Source organism: Lithobates pipiens, unplaced genomic scaffold (assembly GCF_037356315.1).
Source record: "Lithobates pipiens isolate NorthernLeopardFrog02 unplaced genomic scaffold, aLitPip1_a1.2 Scaffold_10, whole genome shotgun sequence".
NCBI lineage: Eukaryota > Metazoa > Chordata > Amphibia > Anura > Ranidae > Lithobates > Lithobates pipiens.
Window position 1 is genome coordinate 123,800,040 of NW_027507686.1, and position 20,290 is coordinate 123,820,329.

Sequence of the window (20,290 nt, forward strand, 5' to 3'; positions counted from 1 at the left end):
TCCACAGACCATTTCTGATGCTCATTGCATTTTGGCTGTGGACATGGGTCAGCATGGGGAACCTGACCGTTCTGAAGCTACGAAGCCCCATATACAACAAACTACGATGCATATATATATATATATATATATATATATATATATATATATATATATATTTTTTTTTTTTTTTTTCAACACACCAGTTTCATTGACATGTTTACTTGCTGCCTAATATATCCAATTGACATTAAGACCTGTCAGTGTTCTTAATGGTATGGCGGATCTCTGTATATGCAGCCCCATGGGACTGTAGGAAGGGATTAAAGAGGAAGTAAACCCTGATGGGTTTACTTCCTCTTTCATTCCCTGCAAAGGTAAAGCATAATGGACTACTATCCATCGCATAGTAGTCCATTATGTGTCACTTACCTGACACAGGAGCCAGCAAAGTCACCGCTGTCCCCTGTAGTCCGGCGCATCCATCTTCTTGGTGGGTCTCGCTGCTCTGCTGCTGTCATTCGGCGAAGCTGCGATGACGTCACTCCCGCGCATGCGCAGGGAGCCGCCACTCGCAGCATATCGCCATTGTCGGCGGCGCACTCAGTGCGCCTGCGCGCCGCTGTCTACGACGCATGCGGTGCTTGTCTTTCGGCAAATATCTCCTAAACCGTGTAGGTTTAGGAGGTATTTCTCTGACCTACAGGTAAGCCTTAATCTAGGCTTACCTGTAGGTCAAAGTGTGTTGTAAGGGTTTACAACCACTTTAAAGAGTAACACTATTTACAATTTAACTGCAATGGTAACAGCCTCTCTTTGCCCTCCATATGTTATGAATACCCCTAAATACCTTCCAGTACTAGGGTCCCGAGTAGCAACCAGGGTCACTGGAAACATGGAGTTTGCACATGATACCCGATTAGGTCTACCTGCCTGCACTACTTTGACTTTTTGTGACTCTATATTTACTGTTATCTTATTAAATTTGTTTTTGCACACATTAATGAAGATACCCAATCTCACTAAAGACCAAAAGCCACGTTGTTACATCAATCAACTTTGATCTCCCAATCCCACTATGGAATTTAGAACATCATCAGCGTCCTAGCTTTGAGATCCACATCCAACAATACTGTTTGGCAAAGGTTCTGTATTTAGGGGAGTTTATCAATCAAGTGATAATGTAAAAAACGTTATCCAATATTCCGCTTGTTACAGAATTTTTTTTTTTTTTGCTTAAAAGTCCTTAACAGAAACTAAATTCCAAGTGAGAAACCTAGATACAGTTCACCTCCACATACCTTTATTAGATGATTCAATGACTTCCTCTCTCTGAACGGGTTATATTTGATATTATACTTGTGGACTAATATACAGTGGATATAAATAGTCTATACACCCATGTTAAAATATCAGGTTTCTATGATGTAAAAAAAAAAAAAAATGAGACAAAGAAATAATGTCACAACTTTTTCCATCTTTAATGTGACCTATAAACTGTACAACTCAGTTGAACAACAAACTGAAATCTTTTAGGTGGAGGGAAGTAAAATAGTAAATAAATAATATGGTGGCATAAGTGTGCACACCCTTAAACTAATACTTTGTTGAAGCACATTTTGATTTTATTACAGAACAGCCTTTTTGGGTAGGAGTATATCAGCATGGACCATCTTGACCTGGCAATATTTGCCCACTCTTTACAAAGACACTCCAAATCTTTCAGATTGTGAGGGCATCTCCTGTGCACAGCCCTCTTCACATCACCCCACAGATTTTCAGATTGGATTCAGGTCTGGGTTTTAGCTGGGCCATTCCAAAACTGTAATCTTCTACTGGTGAAGCCATTCCTTTGTTGATTTGGATGTATGCTTTGGGTCATTGTCATACAGAAAGATGAAGTTCCTCTTCATATTCAGCTTTCTTGCAGAAGCCTGAAGGTTTTGTGCTAATATTGACTTATAGTTGGAACTGTTCCATTTGAAGAAAAACAGCCACAAATCATGATGCTGCCACCACCATGCTTCACTGTGAGTAAGGTGTTCTTTTGGTGATGTGCAGTGTTTTTGCACCAAACATACCTTTTGGAATGAATGGCCAAAAAAGTTCAACCTGGGTTTCATCAGACCATAACACATTTTCCCACATGCTTTTGAAAGACTTCAAATGTGTTTTTGCAAAATTTAGTCAGGCTTGGATGATTTTGCCCAGATATATGAAGCATACAGGAGATTGTCATCACATGTACCACACAGCCAGTACTTGCCAGATATTCCTGCAGCTCCATTAATGTTGCTGTAGGCCTTTTGGCAGCCTCCCTGACCATTTTTTTTCTGCTCTTTTCATCTATCAATTTTTCAGAGAGACGTCCAGTTCTTGGTAATGTCACTGTTATGCCATATTTCCTCCACTTGATGATGGCTGTCTTCCCTGTGTTCCATGGTACTGTATATCTAATGCCTTGATATTTCTTTTTTTATCCTTCTCCTGCTGATACCTTTTAACAATGAGATCCGTCTGATGCTTTGGAAGCTCTCTGCGTACCATGGCTTTTGCTGTAGCATGTGAAGAAAATATCAGGAAATACCAACTAGAACAGCTGGATTTTATTTGGGGTTAATCAGAGGCACTTTAAATTATGACAGGTGTGTACTGACTCCTATTTAACATGAGTAGTTTTAATGTGATTGCTTAAGACTAGGTTTACATAGTGTGGGCGCAGCTCACAGCAGAGGTCTGGTGCATCCCTGTTCTTTATTTCAGGGATGATTCAGGCCCAAATTTTTGCCTGAATTCGGACCTGAAACAGAGCCAAAGAAACAAAGGACCCCTGTGTAATTCGCTCCGTAGCCACCACTGAGATGTGTGAACAAGCTCCATTGAGAGCAGGTCAGTCTCCTGTCATCCGAATTGGAAACCTTCATCCAATTTGCGCTAGTGAGAACCCAGCCTCATTCTGAACACAGCTAAATCCCCAGTTATAAGAGTGTGTGCACACTTATGTAACCACATTATTTTTATTTTTTTTTATTTTTACTTCCCCCTAAAAGATTTCAGTTTGTTTTTCAATTGAATTGTACAGTTTATAGGTCACATTAAAAAGGTAGAAAATTTTCTGAAACAATTCATCTTTGTCTCATTTTTTTACATCACAGAAACCTGCCATTTTAACAGGGGTGTGTAGACTTTTTATATCCATTTCTAAGTGAGGAAGGTCGTAAATGTGGAGGATATTATTACTTTAATAATCACAACAAAATACCCTTTACCCTTACCTTTTATTAGATACTTAATGCATGAAATTGAACAAGAGACAAAAAATAAACTTAAAACTGTTTAATATTTACAACATATGTTAATAAAACAAGCTAAAGCTACATCTTAGGGAACACCTTGTTTCCACTCATGGCACATGAGATAAGAAGTTTTCTGCATTCCAGGGGTAAATGTCTTTCAATAAGTACATTGAAGGAAGTAGTATCAGTCACCAAGTGCTGCCTAAAATTGGGAGAAAAACATTGATTAAATCAACACTCATACACAATTGAAAGAAAAACATATTTCACAATGTACACTCCAAACAGTTGGTTTTCTGTGCTAATCTTCAGTTAAAGAGATTGGGTAATTCAAACAAATAACATTGTCCACTTGATGTTTGCATGCATATCAGTGGAAATTATACTGTCAGCAAGAGTCTTTTTCAAAATAGAAATTGAACAGTAGTTACAATAGATAGCTTGATACAAGTCAAGAGTAATAGGGATAGCAAGATATTGTAGGACCTCACTTCAAATTCATAAAAACGTTCCCATGCCTTCAAATCAATACAAGCATTTTACACTGCAACAAAACAAACAGCATACCTAGTAGAAGAATCAGTCTGACAACATACCAGCAAAATTACCAGTAAAATCATCAAGTTCCATGGAGTACAGTATGGGACATGTGATCTTTAATTACTAACATTGAGTTATATGTAGCTATCTTCAGGAGATTGGGCACGTACAAAAAAAAAGGCTGCAGGGACATCCCCCTATATAACCTCTCCAGATTATGTGACAAATTCTAGATAGCCTCAGTTTTGCAGCAAGAAATGGGAAGATCATAAGAACAGAGGGGAGGGTTCTGAGCCTTGTGTCCTGCATTATACTCCAGAAAACGGATTTAGCTGGTTAGTAAAAAAAAATCCTAATTTCTCAGTTGTATAGGAACACATGATCTGTGTCAAAAAATAGGATTTTTTTGTACTCACCGTAAAATCCTTTTCTCTGTAATTCACCGGCCGACACAGCTCCTCTCTGTAACAAAATGATTGTCAGCCCTATCACTGGAGATTACTAGGCAAAGTTGTAACAAAACATTCTCTTATATTCACCGACCTACTCTCTGTAACAAAATGGGACATCCCCAAGCAGTGCCAAACGAGGGGTGGGAAAAACAGCATAAAACTTCATCCACCATGGCAAGTGGGAACTAGTGAAACGAAACCCACAAAAAAACAGCAATGTGTGGAAAACACCACCATATAACCGGGTATCCTCAACAGCAGTGATCCCCAAGAGTGCAAAATTGCGGAAGTAATGCAACAGTGCATAAACACAACAGTACTGCGTTTTTATCGAAAAACCAGGAAAACAAAGTTTGCATATCCAATTGCAACTACATGGCCGCCTGCAAAACTTTGCAGCCAAAACAGGCATCAGCCGATGCCCTGACGTCTACCTTGTAGAACTTGGTAAACGTATGAACAGACAACCAGTTCGCTGCCTTACACACCTGAACTACTGATGCTTGGTGTTGGAAGGCCCAAGACGTTCTGATTGCCCTTGTAGAGTGGGCCGTGACCGGAAAGGGGGGCACCTGCCCCATAAAGTCATAGGCTTGTACTACAATCTGTCTGATCCACCTGGAAATGGTGGCCGACGAGACCGCCATACCCTTCTTTGGGCCAGCCACTGAAACAAACAGTGAGTCCGACTTCCGAAAGGGAGCCGTGACAGACAAATACACCTTCAGAGCCCTAACCACGTCGAGAGCGTGAAGGGCCACCTCTTTGGGGTGCTTCGGCTTAGGACACAACGATGGGAATACAATGTCCTCATTGATATGAAAAGTCGAGACCACCTTCGGTAGAAAAGATGGTTGTGGACGCAACACCACCTTATCCCTGTGGATGACCAGATAAGGCAACTTGCAAGACAAGGCCGCCAATTCCGAAACCCTCCTGGCTGACGTAATGGCCACTAGAAAGACCACTTTCTGGGAAAGAGTCAACAGGGGAATCTCCCTGATATTTTCAAATGGCGGTTTTTGAAGTGCTGACAACACAGGTTCAAATCCCATGGGGGTAACGGTGGGCGCACCGGAGGGACTACATGTCATACCCCCTGAACGAAGGTACCCACTAAGGAGTGCGATGCCAGGGGTCGTTGAAAAAAAGACAGCCAGGGCTGAGATCTGCCTCTTGATGGTGCTCAATGCCAATCTCTGGTCTACTCCTCGCTGGAGAAACAGCAGGATCCTTGCTATGGAAAAGGAACGCAGATGCCAACCATTCTCCTCACACATGGAGATGTAAGCCTTCCAGGTACGATGGTATATCTTCCTAGAAGAAGATTTCCGTGCCCTCAACGTGGTTGGAAACACCGAGTCCGACAGACCCCGGTTCCTCAACAACTGGCTCTCAACAGCCATGCCGTTAAAGCCAGCGATAGTAAAGCAGGATGAAAAATTGGACCTTGAGACAGAAGGTCCTCTCGCCAAGGCATTCGCCAGGGAGTGTCTGCCACCAGACGCACCAGATCTCCGTAACAGAGACGCTGGGGCAACCAGTATCACTGGGATCCCCACGGCTTCCACTCTTCGAAGCAGACGTGGCAAAAATTTCAGTGGAGGAACGGCGTAGATCAGCTGATACTGAGCCTACGGGGCCACCAGCGCGTCTGGGGTATCTGCCCATGGATCACTTGTCCTGGACACGAATCTTGGCACCTTTCCGATTGAGACGGGAGGCCAATAGATCCACATCTGGTGTTTCCAACTTCAGGCACAGCAGCCTGAATGTCTCTGGATCAAATGCCCATTCTCCTGGGTCCAGCATCTGCTGACTCAGATAGTCCGCCTGCCAGTTTTCCACACCCAGGATGTAAATGGCCGACAGGGCCGGAACGTGTCGCTCTGCCCACCGAAGTATGTGAGCGACATCCCGAGCAGCGGCTGCGCATCTTGTTCCCCCTTGGCGATTTATGTATGCCACCGTTGTGGCGTTGTCCGACTGAATCCTGATCGGACGCCCTTGAAGACTCACCGACCACGTGCGGAGACACAGCCTGATCGGCAACTCGGATTCTACCTTCGACCAGAGGCCCTGAGTCGACTGAACCCCCCATCACTCCACCCCAGCCGGATAGACTGGCGTCTGTAGTGACCACCGTCCACTTCAGAGGAAGGAACGATTTTCCGGACTGAATCACCGGGGACCTCAACCACCAGATCAGAGTCTGACTAGTTGGCTCACCAACTGAGACTTGTCCCATTTTAACAAGAGCTCCTTCTGCAATACTCTGTTGTGGAACCAGCTGTAAGGTACTGCCTCGAAGGAGGCTACCATGAGCCCCAGTACTCGCATGCAAAACCGGAGCGACGACCACTTGTGGTTCATCAGCAGTTTCACCGCAGACCTGAGAGTCTGCAATTTGTCTGAAGGGAGAAAAACTCTCGCTTCCCTGGAGTCCAACAGCAAACCTAGGTACTCCAGATGTTGGGTCGGCACAATCACCGACTTCTTTAGGTTCAACCGCCACCAAAATTCTTGCAGGGACTGCATGGTGATCGACACATCCTCTTCTAATTCTGAGGTGGAAGATGCTCTCAGGAGGAGATCGCCCATGGTAGCCCACGATCACGATCCCACGTTGTCTGAGCAACGCTAATACTGGAGCCAATACCTTGGTAAAGACTTGGGGGGCTGATACCAGACCAAAAGGAAGAGCCACAAATTGGTAATGGGCTTCCCCCGACTGCAAAATGCAGAAACTTTTGATGCCAAAGGCATATGGGTATGTGCAGGTACGCATCCTAGATGTCTAAGGACGCCAGGGAGTCCCCTTGATGGAGTGCAGCGACTACTGAGCGAACTAATTCCATCCTGAACCTTTGAACTTTTACAAAGTGATTGAGGGCTTTCAAGACCAAGATTGGACGTACCTCTTCCTTCTTGGGAACCACAAACAGATTTGAGTAGAGTCCTTGGAAGCGTTCCGGCTCCGAAACAGGTACAATCACCACTCGCTTCAGCAAGTCCCTTATAGCCCCCAACAGGGCCTCCCGGCGAACCGGGGATACGGGTATGCTGGAGGGGAAGAATTTGTTTGGCGGCCTAGTTTGTTTGCAGGCTTGCGGTTTCAGGGACGTTTTTGACCGTCCGTGGGCGTCCGGTCTGGCTGGGGACGTTTTGTCAAAGCACCAGGCGGACGAAAAAGACGTTTGTGAGCGGAAAAAGAGGGACCTTGCCTGCGGCGTGGCTACTTAGCCTTGCTGGCCTGTGGGAGTAGAGTACTCTTACCACCAGTGGCATTTTTAATAATGTCATCCAACGAGGCTCCAAAGAGCTGGTCGCAAAGGAGAGGAAGATCCATCAGGGCTTTCTTGGATGCCTGCTCAGCAGACCAGCATTTTAGCCAAATCAGGTGCCTCAGCTGACACTGAAGCCCTGGATAACAGAGGGAGAGTATCCAGGGCTGCGTCACAGAGTACTTAAGGCCTTGCACTAGTTGGTCTGCTAGTTCCACGCAGACAGGGGAGGCCTGTTGCTCTCCCAATTCACGGTGAAAGAGTTTCACCCACTCAGTCAGTGTCTGCGACACCAGTGCGGATGCCAGTACAGGTCGCACGGCTGACCCCACAACGGTAAACAAGGAACGAGCCACAGCCTCGGCCTTCCTGTCCGTGGGATCCTTGAATGCAGGAGTCCCCTCAACCGGGATCGTGGTTACTTTATTTTTCTTGGATACTAGGGGATCCAGGACCAGAGGAGCCGACCACTTTTTGAGAAGGCTTTCCTCAAAGGGGTAACGCACCGCCATGTATTTGGGGACCGCAAAGGTCCGTTGCGAGCGACCCCATTCCTTGTAAATGAACTTATCAAAATAAGTACGGGAACACCTTAGGTGAACGTGCTGGCTTGCGTTACCCAAAAGGGACTGGTACATCAGCAGAGGGATCCGCTGGCTTCTGAATCTTCAGAGTATCATGCACAGCTGTTATAAGTGCTCCAACTAGCGCTTTGTCGTGCACGGACCCGGACAGGGACTCATCCTCACTGTCCGAACGGTCCTGGTCAGCGTCATCTGACAAGACAGAGCAGGGGTCACCGGCCTCAGCAGGACCTGAGTCTGCGTCAGAGTTCACCCCAGAGACGGGGGGGAGGGGTAGGGGCCGCTTTTTAGCACCTTTCTTGCCACGTACCGCCTCTATCTTGGCAACGAACAAATTGAGGACCGCCGTAAGGGTGTCCAAAGGGACCACGCAGTCTGCAGGTGACCCAGTTGTAATTGCCTGGATTTCGGGGGAAGAAACACCAGTTTCTGAAGCCATGCTGACCCTACCCTGTCTGCCACCCGAAGGGGACTTAGGACAGTGAAAGTCCCACCCTCCTAGCTGCCGCTGACTGAGGGGCTCTAACCAACTGTACTCACCACTCGGAGCAGTTCCGCGCTGTATTACAGCAGTGCCTGTCGATCCCCAGCGCTCCCAGATCCAGAGATAGCAAAACTGTGTCGGTGGCCGGCCAGTTGCACAATCGGCGAACAATCAGTGAGAGATCTGACACACGTGTCCAGAATCACAGGATAAACCTCCCAGCGCTCTGTGATGACCTAACAGGAAGCTGAGGGCACAGGGGCTGCTGCTAGAGCACAAAAAAAGTGGTCCGGCTACAAGAAAATGACCGCCAGTGTTCTAATAGAGAATCACTAGGAAAATGGCCGCTTGAAGCCAGAAGCATGTCTGACCCTTGCCCATACTTAAAATGGCCGCTGGTCAGCTCTATGAGAGGCTAGAGAAACCATGTGGCAGACACAGCGCTGCACCAACACAGGGGCAGACTACACAGGCACCCAGTGGGACTAAGCTGCAGGACCCAGGCACCCAGTACAGCTAAACCCCCAGGTGAGAGCCCAGGGCACACACACACCACTCAGTACATGTACAGCCCCCCCCCTTGGGGGGAAAGGAGGGGAGTTAGGGACAGGGGAGAGAAGAGAGGGGGGTGAGGGGGGCCCCCGAATCGACCTCCCAGGGAATGCCCAGCTGCTCCACCCTGATCAGTACAGGGAAGACTACTGGCCTGGCATACTGTGATGCAGACATCAGTAGCCTGGTCATATGTACGCCCGGAGCATAAAAGCTCACCAACAACCTCTGGAGCTGAGGTATATCGTGGCCTGCCGAGCCGTAGCATGCTCGATGGCCGGACTGAAGAGACTACAAGGATAAGGGTATCCAACCTGTCACCCAGCTGGCTGTTGATAGTAGATCACAGGATCATTCATCTTGCGCAAAAAGTCAAGCTTCTGCTTAAAAAAAAGCACGGACAGATGGGCCCGCAGGGTTCCTAGGTCCTTCTCCTTCACTAGGCAAAATAAAACTGATGCTGCTTTGCAGAGTGGGGGGGTAGTAGCCTGAGGGACCGCCCCCCCTGGGTGGAACGGAGAGTTCTGAGTGTTGTGTTACAACTTTGCCTAGTATTCTCCTAGTGATAAGGCTAACAACCCATTTGTTACAGAGAGGAGCTGTGTTGGTCAGTGAATATAAGAGAAATAAAAACTTCAGAGGTGATCAAATACCACCAAAAGAAAGCTCTACTTGTGGGGAAAAAAGGGCATCAATTTTGTTTGGGAGCCACGTCACACGACCGTGCAATTGTCAGTTAAAGTGACGCAGTTCCGAATCGCAGAAAGTGCTCTGGTCTTTGGCCAGCAAAATGGTCCGCAGCTTAAGTGGTGAAGTATTCCTGTTTATTCATACCTATATACTTCTCTTGATAGAAATATATCAGCAAGCGCTTATCCAAACCCTGAAGAAAGAAGTAGACATTCGACAAAAAGGAAAAAATCTTTTTTGTGGTTTCAGAAACATGTAGGGGTTTTTCTGCAATATTTACAGTGTATTAATTCTTTTGACTTAAAGTCCATTTATGCATTTTATACTGCAGTATTGAGCAAACTGTATTTCTATATTGATATATCAGTCCCAATTTATGTTTTTAGATGTCCACATTGTTATACATTTAAAGAGGAAGTAAACCCTGATGGGTTTACTTCCTCTTTTTCCCTGCAAAGGTAAAGCATAATGGACTACTATGCATCGCATAGTAGCTCATTATGTGTCACTTACCTGACACAGGAGCCAGCGAAGTCGCCGCTGATCCCTGTAGTCCGCCGCATCCATCTTGCTGGTGGCGTCTCGCAGCTCCGACCAATGACAGCGGCGAAGCCGCGATGACGTCACTCCCGCGCATGCGCACGGGAGTCGCGTCTCGCAGCTCCGCCTCTGCCATTCGGCGAAGCCGCGATGACGTCACTCCCGCGCATGCGCACGGGAGTCGACAAATTAGGCAAATCCATTCTTGGATTTGCTGCATTTAGTGCGCCTGCGCGCCGCTGTCTACGGCGCATGCGCCGTAGACAGCGGTGCCCATTTTCGGGCAAATATCTCCTAAACCATATAGGTTTAGGAGATATTGCTTGGACCTACAGGTAAGCCTTAATCTAGGCTTACCTGTAGGTCAAAGTGGTTTGAAGGGGTTTACTTCCTCTTTAATAAATTTAGACATTTTTATAATTTTTGTATTTTTTTGGATTATCCTGTTTATGGTCTCTTGCCCATACTATCCCTTGGGGCATCTTCCTATTTCCAAATATTTTTTTGGGATGTGGCGAAGACCTTCAGGATTAGCCTCTAGATAGTTTCTTCATTATCATTGCTCCCTATTTAACCACTTGACCACTGGGCAATTAAACCCCCTTCCTAACCAGACCAATTTTCAGCTTTCAGTGCTCTCACACTATGAATAACAGTCACGCAACACTGTACTCATGACATTTTTGGCCTTTTTTCCCCACACAAATAGAGCTTTCTTTTGGTGGCATTTAATCACCGCTGTTTTATTTTTTTCGCTATAAATGAAAAAGACCAGACATTCTGTAAAAAAATATGTTTTTCTTTGTTTCTGTTCTGTTTTCTTCATAAAATTTGGCCAAATGTTATACTGCTACATATCTTTTGTAAAAATAATCCAAATCAGTGTATATTATTTGGTCTGTGTGAAAGAAAGGCCACTTTCACACGGGACGGATCAGTAATGATTCACCCCGTGATGATCCGCTTGCTCAGCGGGGATCGCTCCGTTGTCCCCGCTGAGCCGGCTGATAACAGGGCGGTTCCGACTGGGACAGACCTAGCCGGGACACAGGCTTTTTGAGAGGACTGAGTGCGAGCCTCTTGCCAATCAATTATGGGCCCTGGATTTTAAGGGGCACAGGGTGAATGAGAGCCCCACTATAATCTGTGCTAGTCAGATTCAATGCTGTATTTATGTATATATGATGTGTGTTGTCTCATGCTGTTGGGACACACACTGTCTGATGCTAATGTCATTAACTCCAGACACCTGTCTCTTGTGTAAATGAGTCTGGCTTTTAAGGACATACCAAACGTTGTTGTTTGTGCTAATTAACCCTTTGTTTATGTTTATAGTAATGTTTATTGAATTCGGCAGGAGCTGAAAAGTCTTATCCCTCAGTCAACTAATCTGAGTGTTGATTTAGATAATTAGCTCATGCGAATTAGGTTAGGTTTTAGTCACCCCGCTGTATATATTTTGTGTGAGATCTCAAATAAAGGTCATTCCTGATGTACTCCTAAGCCTGGTATCGTCTAGTGCTTGGGGGTTCCTATAGCCAGATCCATTGGCCTTGTGTTCCAGGACTTAGGAAGCGGTATAGAGACGGAAGCACTCAATCGGAGGGTGGGATCGGTTCCGACACACCGACACACTGTGCCGGGACTGCCCTGTCAGCTCTCCGCTCTCCTCTATTGGGGTTGGATGAACACGGACCGTCTGTCCGTGTTCATCCGATCCGCTCTGCAGATGGATAGAAAAATAGGATTTTCCTCCGTCTGCAGAATCGGACAATTGCGGAGGCAGACGATAGTGGGTGTCTGCGGTTGTTCATCTGCAGACACCCGCTATCCCATAGGAATGCATGTATGTCCGTATTTCATCCGCAAACGGATGGATGAAATATGGACATAATGTCCGCATGTGTGAAAGGGGCCTTATAGAGTTTACAAGCTATGGTGCCAATCACTGAAAATTACCAAATTACCCCTTTTTGGAAAGGTATTTAGAAAGAGGCATGGTGAGTTTTTTTTTTTTAAGCTGTAATTTTTTTCCCACAATTTTGCAAATTCAAGATTTCTTTCTTTACAAAATGTTTATATTAGCAGGTTACTTCTCACAGACATCATATGCATACCACAAAATAAACCCCCAAAATACATTCTACTGCTCCTCCTGAGTATGGTGTCATCATGTGTGAGGCTTTTACACACCGTGGCCACATACAGAGGCTCAACATGCAGAGAGCACCATCAGGCGTTCTAGGAGCATAAATTACACATCTAATTTTTTGACTACCGCACTTTTGAAGGCCCTGGAGCACCAGGACAATAAAAACTCCCCAAAAATGACCCCATTATGGAAAGAAAACACCCCAACGTATAATCAATGAGGCATATCAAGGCTTTTTAACATGTCCTTTTTTTTTTTTTAGAAAATTTGGAAAAAATGAAACCGCATAACAAAGTTGTCCATTTATACAATATTTCTAACACATAGCACGTACATGGCAAAAATTACACCCCAAACCATTGTCTGCTACTCCTGAGTATGGCGATACCACAGGTGTGAGACTTTTACACAGCCTGGCCACATACAGAGGCTCAACATGCAGGGAGCACCATCAGGCGTTCTAGGAACGTAAATGTCAAATCTAATTTGACTGCCTATTATGCCCTGTACATACAGTCGGACTTTCCGACGACAAAATCCATCGGACTTTTTTCTGACGGATTTTGGACGAAACTTGTCTAGCATATACACGGTCGCACAAAGTTCCAATCCAATCGTTCTGAACGCGGTGATGTAGAACACGTCCGACGGGACTGTAAACGGGCCAGTAGCCAATAGCTTACATCTCGTAATTTATTCTGAGCATGAGTGGCACTTTGTCCGTCGGAATTGTCTACACACGATCGGAATTTAAACGATCGGATTTTGTTGTCGGAAAATTTTAGATCCAGCTCTCAAACTTTGTGTGTCGGCAATTCTGATGGGAGCTCGCATACAATCGGATTTTCCAACACCATGATCCGATCGCACATTTTCCGGCTGAGCATGGATGGTTGGATGAGTATTTCTGAGGATGGGAGTATGGATGAGGATAGATGAGTATTGCTGAGGATGGCGATGGATGAATGGATGAGTTCAGGAATTGTCACATATCAGAGCTGCGGTTAGTACACATCCAGCCAACAGTGCTGCAGCACTTGATCTCTCCCCTCTCCGCTCACAGTGTACTGATCGGTACAGAGAGGGGAGAGAGGAACCGGATGTGATGCCGGTTTGTTTACAAGTGATTGCTCTGCCATTTGACGGATCGATCACATGATAAACAGCCACTGTCAGTGGGCATTTACCATGATGTACCGGGTCCTCTGGACTTGGCGGTCATGGATATTCCCGGGTGCGCGCCCCAGGTTCTGGGTAGACGCCCATGGACGCCCTCCCAGAATAAGCCGACTGTGCTGCAGCCGTCTTTCGGCTATGGCCCAGTCGGCGTGTGGTTAACATGAGTTTGAATGCGATTGCTTAATTCTGAAAACAGCTACATGCAGTTATAAGAGGGCGTGCACACTTATGCAGCCACATTATTTTTGTTTTACTTCCCTCCCCTAAAAGATTTCAGTTTGTTTTTCAGTTGTACAGTTTATATGTCATATAAAAGGTGAAAAACGTTCTGAAATGATTATTATCTTTGTCTCATTTGTTTACATCTCAGAAACCTGACTATTGATGATTTTAAAAGGGGTGTGTAGGCTTTTTATATCCACTGTACATCTATGCTGTGGCTCCTTGTCTTTCAGAGTCTCCTTGTAGCCACCTTTATGTACACTCTCCCAAGATTATGATGTAGCAAAGAGGCGACACAGATAACCTGATCTGTGGGCTGCAGCGCTGCCCCATCCACCAGCTTTTAGCTTCATGGGTGACTTTTGTCTAATGGGCATTTACATTATTAACCACTTCGCATCCAGGCCAATTCTGACATTTCTCTCCTACATGTAAAATTCCTAATTTTTTTGCTAGAAAATTACAACCCCCAAACATTATATATGTTTTTTTAGCAAAGACCCTAGAGAATACAATGGCGCTCGTTGCAACTTTTTATCTCGCACGGTATTTGCGCAGCAATTTTTTGAACACGTTTTTTTCAGAAGTTTCATGCTTAAAAAAAAAAAAAAACAGTAAAGTTAGCCCAATTTTTTTGCATAATGTGAAAGAGGAGGATACGCTGAGTAAATAGATACCCAACATGTCACGCTTCAAAATTGCACACGCTCGTGGAATGGCGCCAAACTTTGGTATTTAAAAATCCCCATAGGCGACGCTTTAAATTTTTTTACTGGTTACATATTTTGGGTTACAGAGGAGGTCTAGGGCTAGAATTATTGCTCTCGCTCTAACGTTCGCGGTGATACCTCACATGTGTGGTTTGAACACCGTTTTCATATGTGGGCGCGACTTACGTATGCGTTCGCTTCTGTGTGCGAGCTTACGGGGACAGGGACACTTTACATTTTTTTTTTTTATTGTTAATTTCATTTTTTTTTGTTTTACACTTAAAAAAAATAAAATAAAAATTGATGACTTTTATTCCTATTACAAGGAATGTAAACATCCCTTGTAATAGGAATATGGCATGATCGGACATATTTACAGTGAGATATGGGGTCAATAAGACCCCATATCTCACCTCTAGGCTGGGAAGAATAAAAAAAATATATATATAAAACCGATCCTGGCTTCCTAGCCAGATCGGCGCAGTTAATTTGAATACAGAGGCCGGGCGTGACATCATAATATCGCGCCCGGCCTCCGAACGTTAATAGAGACTCCGGGGACGATCTAGTCCGCCAGAAATCTCTATGCTGGGGCCGGCGGATCCTGTGACTGACTCACCGATGGAAACGGTGAGTCGGTACAAGCACTGGAGGGCGGCGGGAGGGGGGGCGTCCCCTCCTGCCGCCCGTAAGAACGATCAAGCGGCGGAACAGCCGCTATGATCGTTCTTATGGTGCAGGGAATCGCTGGCTGAAAACGGCAATATCTGAATGATGTCTGTGGCCTCAGGCATCATTCAGATATAACCACTGAAAGCCCATGACGTCAATAGACGTAGTGTGGGCGCCAAGTGGTTAATGCAACAGTGTGCTTTCCCTGACAGGTGTCAGGGAAACGGCAGAGACTGATACAGCGGTGCTCATTTGTAAAATGGGAGCAATTACCGTATTTATCGGCATATAACACGCACAAGTGTTTAGCACACACCTTCATTTTAAGAGGAGAGTTTCAGGAATTTTTTTTCTTTTTAAATAAACAACTTTGAATTAAAATAAGGGTCAGTGCCCATCAATGCAGCCTGATTAGTGCCCATTTTTAGCAGCAATGTTCATCTTCAGCTTCACCATCTCTCATCAATGCAGCCTGAACAGTGCAGGAAATCAGAGGAGGGAAAGGAGGGGGACAAGCGCCGCTGGAATTCACTGAGCCGCCATCTTCTGTTTACTCATCTCTTACTCGGCAGTCACACACACAGTTCCGCCTCTGCCATCGGCATTGGACCAGCTCCTGTGATAGACAGAACACCGGTCCAATGCTGGTGGTGGAGGCGGGACTGTGTGTGTGATGTGAGAGCCGAGTAAACAGGAGATGGTGCTCATCCCCCGCCGAGGTACACTATCAGCGTATAGCACGCAACCGTGATTTGACCCCTATTTTCAGGGGGAAAAAAATGTGTGTTATATGCCAATAAATACGGTATGTGTTGGATCAAAATTAGGAAAAATAAACATTGAGATTGCTGATATTAAAGATCAAGATGGAAACATTCAACAATTAAACATTAAACAATAGTTTAACACTGAGGGTTTTAACACTAATTTAACACTAGATAATAGTTGTGGAAGATGTTATAATCCAAACGGCAACACATTCTGAAAAAGGAAAAAAAAATACATAAAAATAAATTTTAAGGCTTACCGTTTCATAAGAAGCTCCAGGTCAGCAAATGTTACAGTTTTTCTGTTGGCATGAGCAGTGTATGCAGCCAAATCACTAGTCATCTGGTCCAAGAACATTTCTAACCTGTTAATATATTTACAAAAGTAAAAATAAGCCAGCAAGTCAAATTATTCACTAGATGTCAGTTCATCAGGTCATTACAAACTAACTATTGAAAACATAGTTCGAAGAGATTTTATTTCAGGAAGAAATAAAATTCAGCAGGTCTAAGGTGCAAGCAGCCCTAGGTACAGTGTATTTTTCTTCTGCACATAAAACGTCTTTAACCCTTTGTCTTAGAACTAAATGGATAACAGTGAGAATGACTGGTATTTTGCTTTATCAGAATTGTATTAATTAAAACATAACAATTCTTTACATGATTTTTATGACTATTTTTATTTTCTATACTCTAAGGCCCCTTTCACACATGGACAGTATGTCCGTATTTCATTCATCCATTTGTGGATGAAATACGGACATACATGCATCTCTATGGGATAGCGGGTGTCTGCAGATGAACATCCGTTGATACCCGATATCGTCTGTCTCCGCTATGGTCCGATTCTGCAACCAGAGGAAAATCCTATTTTTCTATCTGTCTGCAGAGCGGACCGGATGAACACGAACAGACAGACCGTGTTCATCCCATCCCCCATAGAGTAGAGCAGAGATCTTGACAGGGCGGTCCCAGGTCACTTTGGAAAACCACAGCACTCTCTGGGAATGAAGGAATATGTCCCTTAAAGGGGTTGTAAAGGTTCAGTAAAAAAAAAAAGAGAAAAAAAAGTCATATTTACCTCCACTGTGCAGTTGGTTATGCCCAGATCCTCCTCTTTTGGGGTCCCACCGTGGTGCTCCTGGCTCCTCTTCTTCTCAAGTGTCCCACTGGAGAATCGCTCTCCGACGAGACACAGACAGCAGGACTTGGCTCCACCTCCAGCATCATTGAATTTGATTCACAGCAGCGGGAGCCAATGGCTGCGCTATCAATCTATCCAATCAGGACACGAGACACTGGCCAGAGCTGGTGTGCTCATTTCCAATGTGGGAATTACAGGGCTCAGGTAAGTGTAAGGGGGGGCTTGGGGGCGCTGCTGCAGCACAGGTGGTTTTTCACCTTAATGCATAGAATGCATTGAGGTGAAAAACGGTGAGGGGTTAACAACCCCTTTAACGAAGCAGCCTGAGAAATAATTTTGTGAATTCAAAGGAAAGGGGCTGCACTGGAAGCCAGATATCAGGACCATCTCGTATAATGGAGCCCCATCTTCAGCAAAAGCTGAAGCCCTCAGATAAATCCTTATATCCATAACTATATTTAGAAAGTGAAAAATAATCTTATTAGGATGGGAGGGTGCTTGATAAAATGAGGAAAGCATAATGCCCTTATTATGATGGAAAGAAAACACAACTTGGAGCAGAAAGCAAAATCTTAGGACTAAAATATTCCTCTGAAGCATACCTTCAGAGGAAGACTTCTAGAAGGGCAAGGCTACCAAGTTGGAAACCCTTATAACCAAACTGATGGTTAAGCGATCAAGCCATACCATCAGGGCAGAATGTGATAGGCCTCAGATTTATTCTGCATCAGGACAATGACCCCAAACATAATTCCAATGTCATTAAGAACTATCTTCAGCGTTAAGAACAAAAAGTCATGGAAGTGATGGTTTGACCCCCACAGAGCCCCGATCTCAATGTCGAGTCTGCCTGGGATTACATGAAGAGACAGAAGGCAGCCTACATACAGTACACAGAAGATATGTGGTTAGTTCTCAAAGGTTTGGAACAACCTACTTGCTGTGTTGCTTCAAAAACTGTGTGCAAGTGTACCTGGAAGAATTGATAGCATTTTGAAGGCAAAAGGGAAGTCACACCAAAAATTGATTTGATTTTCTCTTTTGTTTGTATATTTATTTTTTATTAATTTTGTCAATTTGATAAAGATGAACTATTAACACTTCTATTTTTAGTTGGTTAATTGAGGGACACAGCTTTTCTCTTCATATTCAAGACTGATAGGATTTTATAGTGCCACCTAGGACACTAGGCAGAAAAGAACTCAGCACCTGCTATGGGCAGTTCTTACTGGATAAAACCCTCCTTCTCTGCATAGGCAAGTCAGTTATTTCTGCCCAGTGTAAAAATATAATAAAATTCCGTGCTTAGGTTATGTAAAAAAGGTTGCAGCCTCCCCTAACAAGCTCCCTCCCAGAGAGCTCTAACATATATGAAGAAAAAACAGAATAGGGGTCAGTGGTGCTACCTTATAGCCCGATGAGTGATCTATCAGTTTTCTGTTTATATGGCAGTGCTGACAGATTACTAGATGGGGTAAATGGTAAGAGAAATCTCACAGTGGGATGACTGACGACCAAATCCCTTGCTGTGACCGTTATTTAAAGGTGAAGCAGTGTATAATCCTCCTGTGTGAGGACAGAACCTCCTATACTGAAGGTAAGTCTGCACCCATCTACAGTGTGAGGACAGAACATCCTATATTGAAGGTAAGTCTGCACCCATGACAGTTTCCCCTTCAGCCGCACCACTTCTCCTGGTATCCCTAAACTTTGTACACCTAATCATCAGGTATTGTTATGTCCTTCACCGATTTTTAATTTCACTTTGTTCTCACTCCTTGTCACGTCTTCCCCAACACTTTTTTAAATCACTCACTGCTTATAATTTAATGGAATAGCCTCCTACATTTTCACCATTTATCTCCATTTCACTGCTTGTTCCACCTTGCTCCACCATATCCTTCACAATCTATCACCTTTCAATGGTCCACTAGTTTGTGGCTCTGAAGGTTTATACCACATCTACCTTTTGTCCCAATTTACCTTTATAGATTCTGATCCATCATGTTTTGTAGCTCCCCTGAGTCGCTGTGGGAGACCCTCTCTTTGGTGGCTATGCCCTGCAATTGTGTCCTGCCGGGACATGGGTAAACAGCCCTGTTCTTTCTCCCTCCCCCCCATGCATCAATTATTTGCTTAAACGTTATGTTATATTTCTTTTTCTTTTTTATTGTTCATGCCTTAGGGCATTTATACTGTCTCTTGATCATTTGTTAATTAATCCACAGATACTCTCCTGATGAAGCAGCTAGCTGAGTTGTATTCTGCAATGAATTGTCCCACTGTGATCCCTCCCAGTCCGGGTGATATATATGAACTATTGTCATGTTTGTATTTGTAATTGACCATTATTTCTGTATAACATTTCTTTTTAATCTTATAATTGTATACTTGCTACATATTTATATTTTATTGTCTTACTGTACCGTGATAGTCCAAATTGCCCACATGTCCTTTGTGGTGACCTGGCTGGGGACCAGCTTCCCATCCCTCTGTCTCAAGAAATCCTGGATGATAGTACAAGTCTATCTACCTTTATCTTTAGGCAATCTAACTATAGAGACCACACAAATTCTCGTATTCATAGCTGTGTTGAAACTTGTAAGTGAGCAAACTCCCTTGGCTGAGAAATAACTCCACACATAAATGGTCCAAGGATGCTTTACTGTTGGCATGACACAGGACTGATGGTAGCGCTCAACTCTTCTTGCACTCATAACTGCCTTCTGCCATTCCTGAACAAGCTCTGCACTGGTGATGCTTCAATCCCTCAGCTGAATCAACTACAAGAGACGGTCCTGGCACTTGCTGGACATTCTTGGATGCCCTTAAGTCTTCTTTACAAATGTAGTGGAAATGTTTTTTATGGGATTAAGTTAATTTTCATGGCAAAGAGGGATTTCGCAATTAATTTACAATTCAGCTTAACACTCTTCATAACATTCTGGAGTACATGCAAATTGCCACCATAAAAACTGAGGCAGCAGACTTTGTGAAAACTAATATTCGTGTCATTCTCAAAAATTTTGGCCAAAATTGTACG

General features: G+C 44.4%; 1 protein-coding gene across 2 annotated transcripts in view; it reads right to left on the minus strand.

Moving 5' to 3' along the window:
* Positions 1 to 3,300: 3,300 nt before the first annotated feature.
* CENPT (centromere protein T) overlaps positions 3,301 to 20,290 on the minus strand; it is a 561,799-nt gene continuing 544,809 nt past the window's right edge. For both annotated transcript variants that reach the window (XM_077457969.1, XM_077457960.1), the window contains 2 exons: positions 16,364 to 16,468; positions 3,301 to 3,477 (listed from right to left, as the gene is read on the minus strand). In XM_077457969.1, the coding sequence (XP_077314095.1) occupies positions 3,354 to 3,477; positions 16,364 to 16,468 (229 nt within the window). In that variant the 3' untranslated portion in view covers positions 3,301 to 3,353. The remainder of the gene's footprint in view (positions 3,478 to 16,363; positions 16,469 to 20,290) is intronic.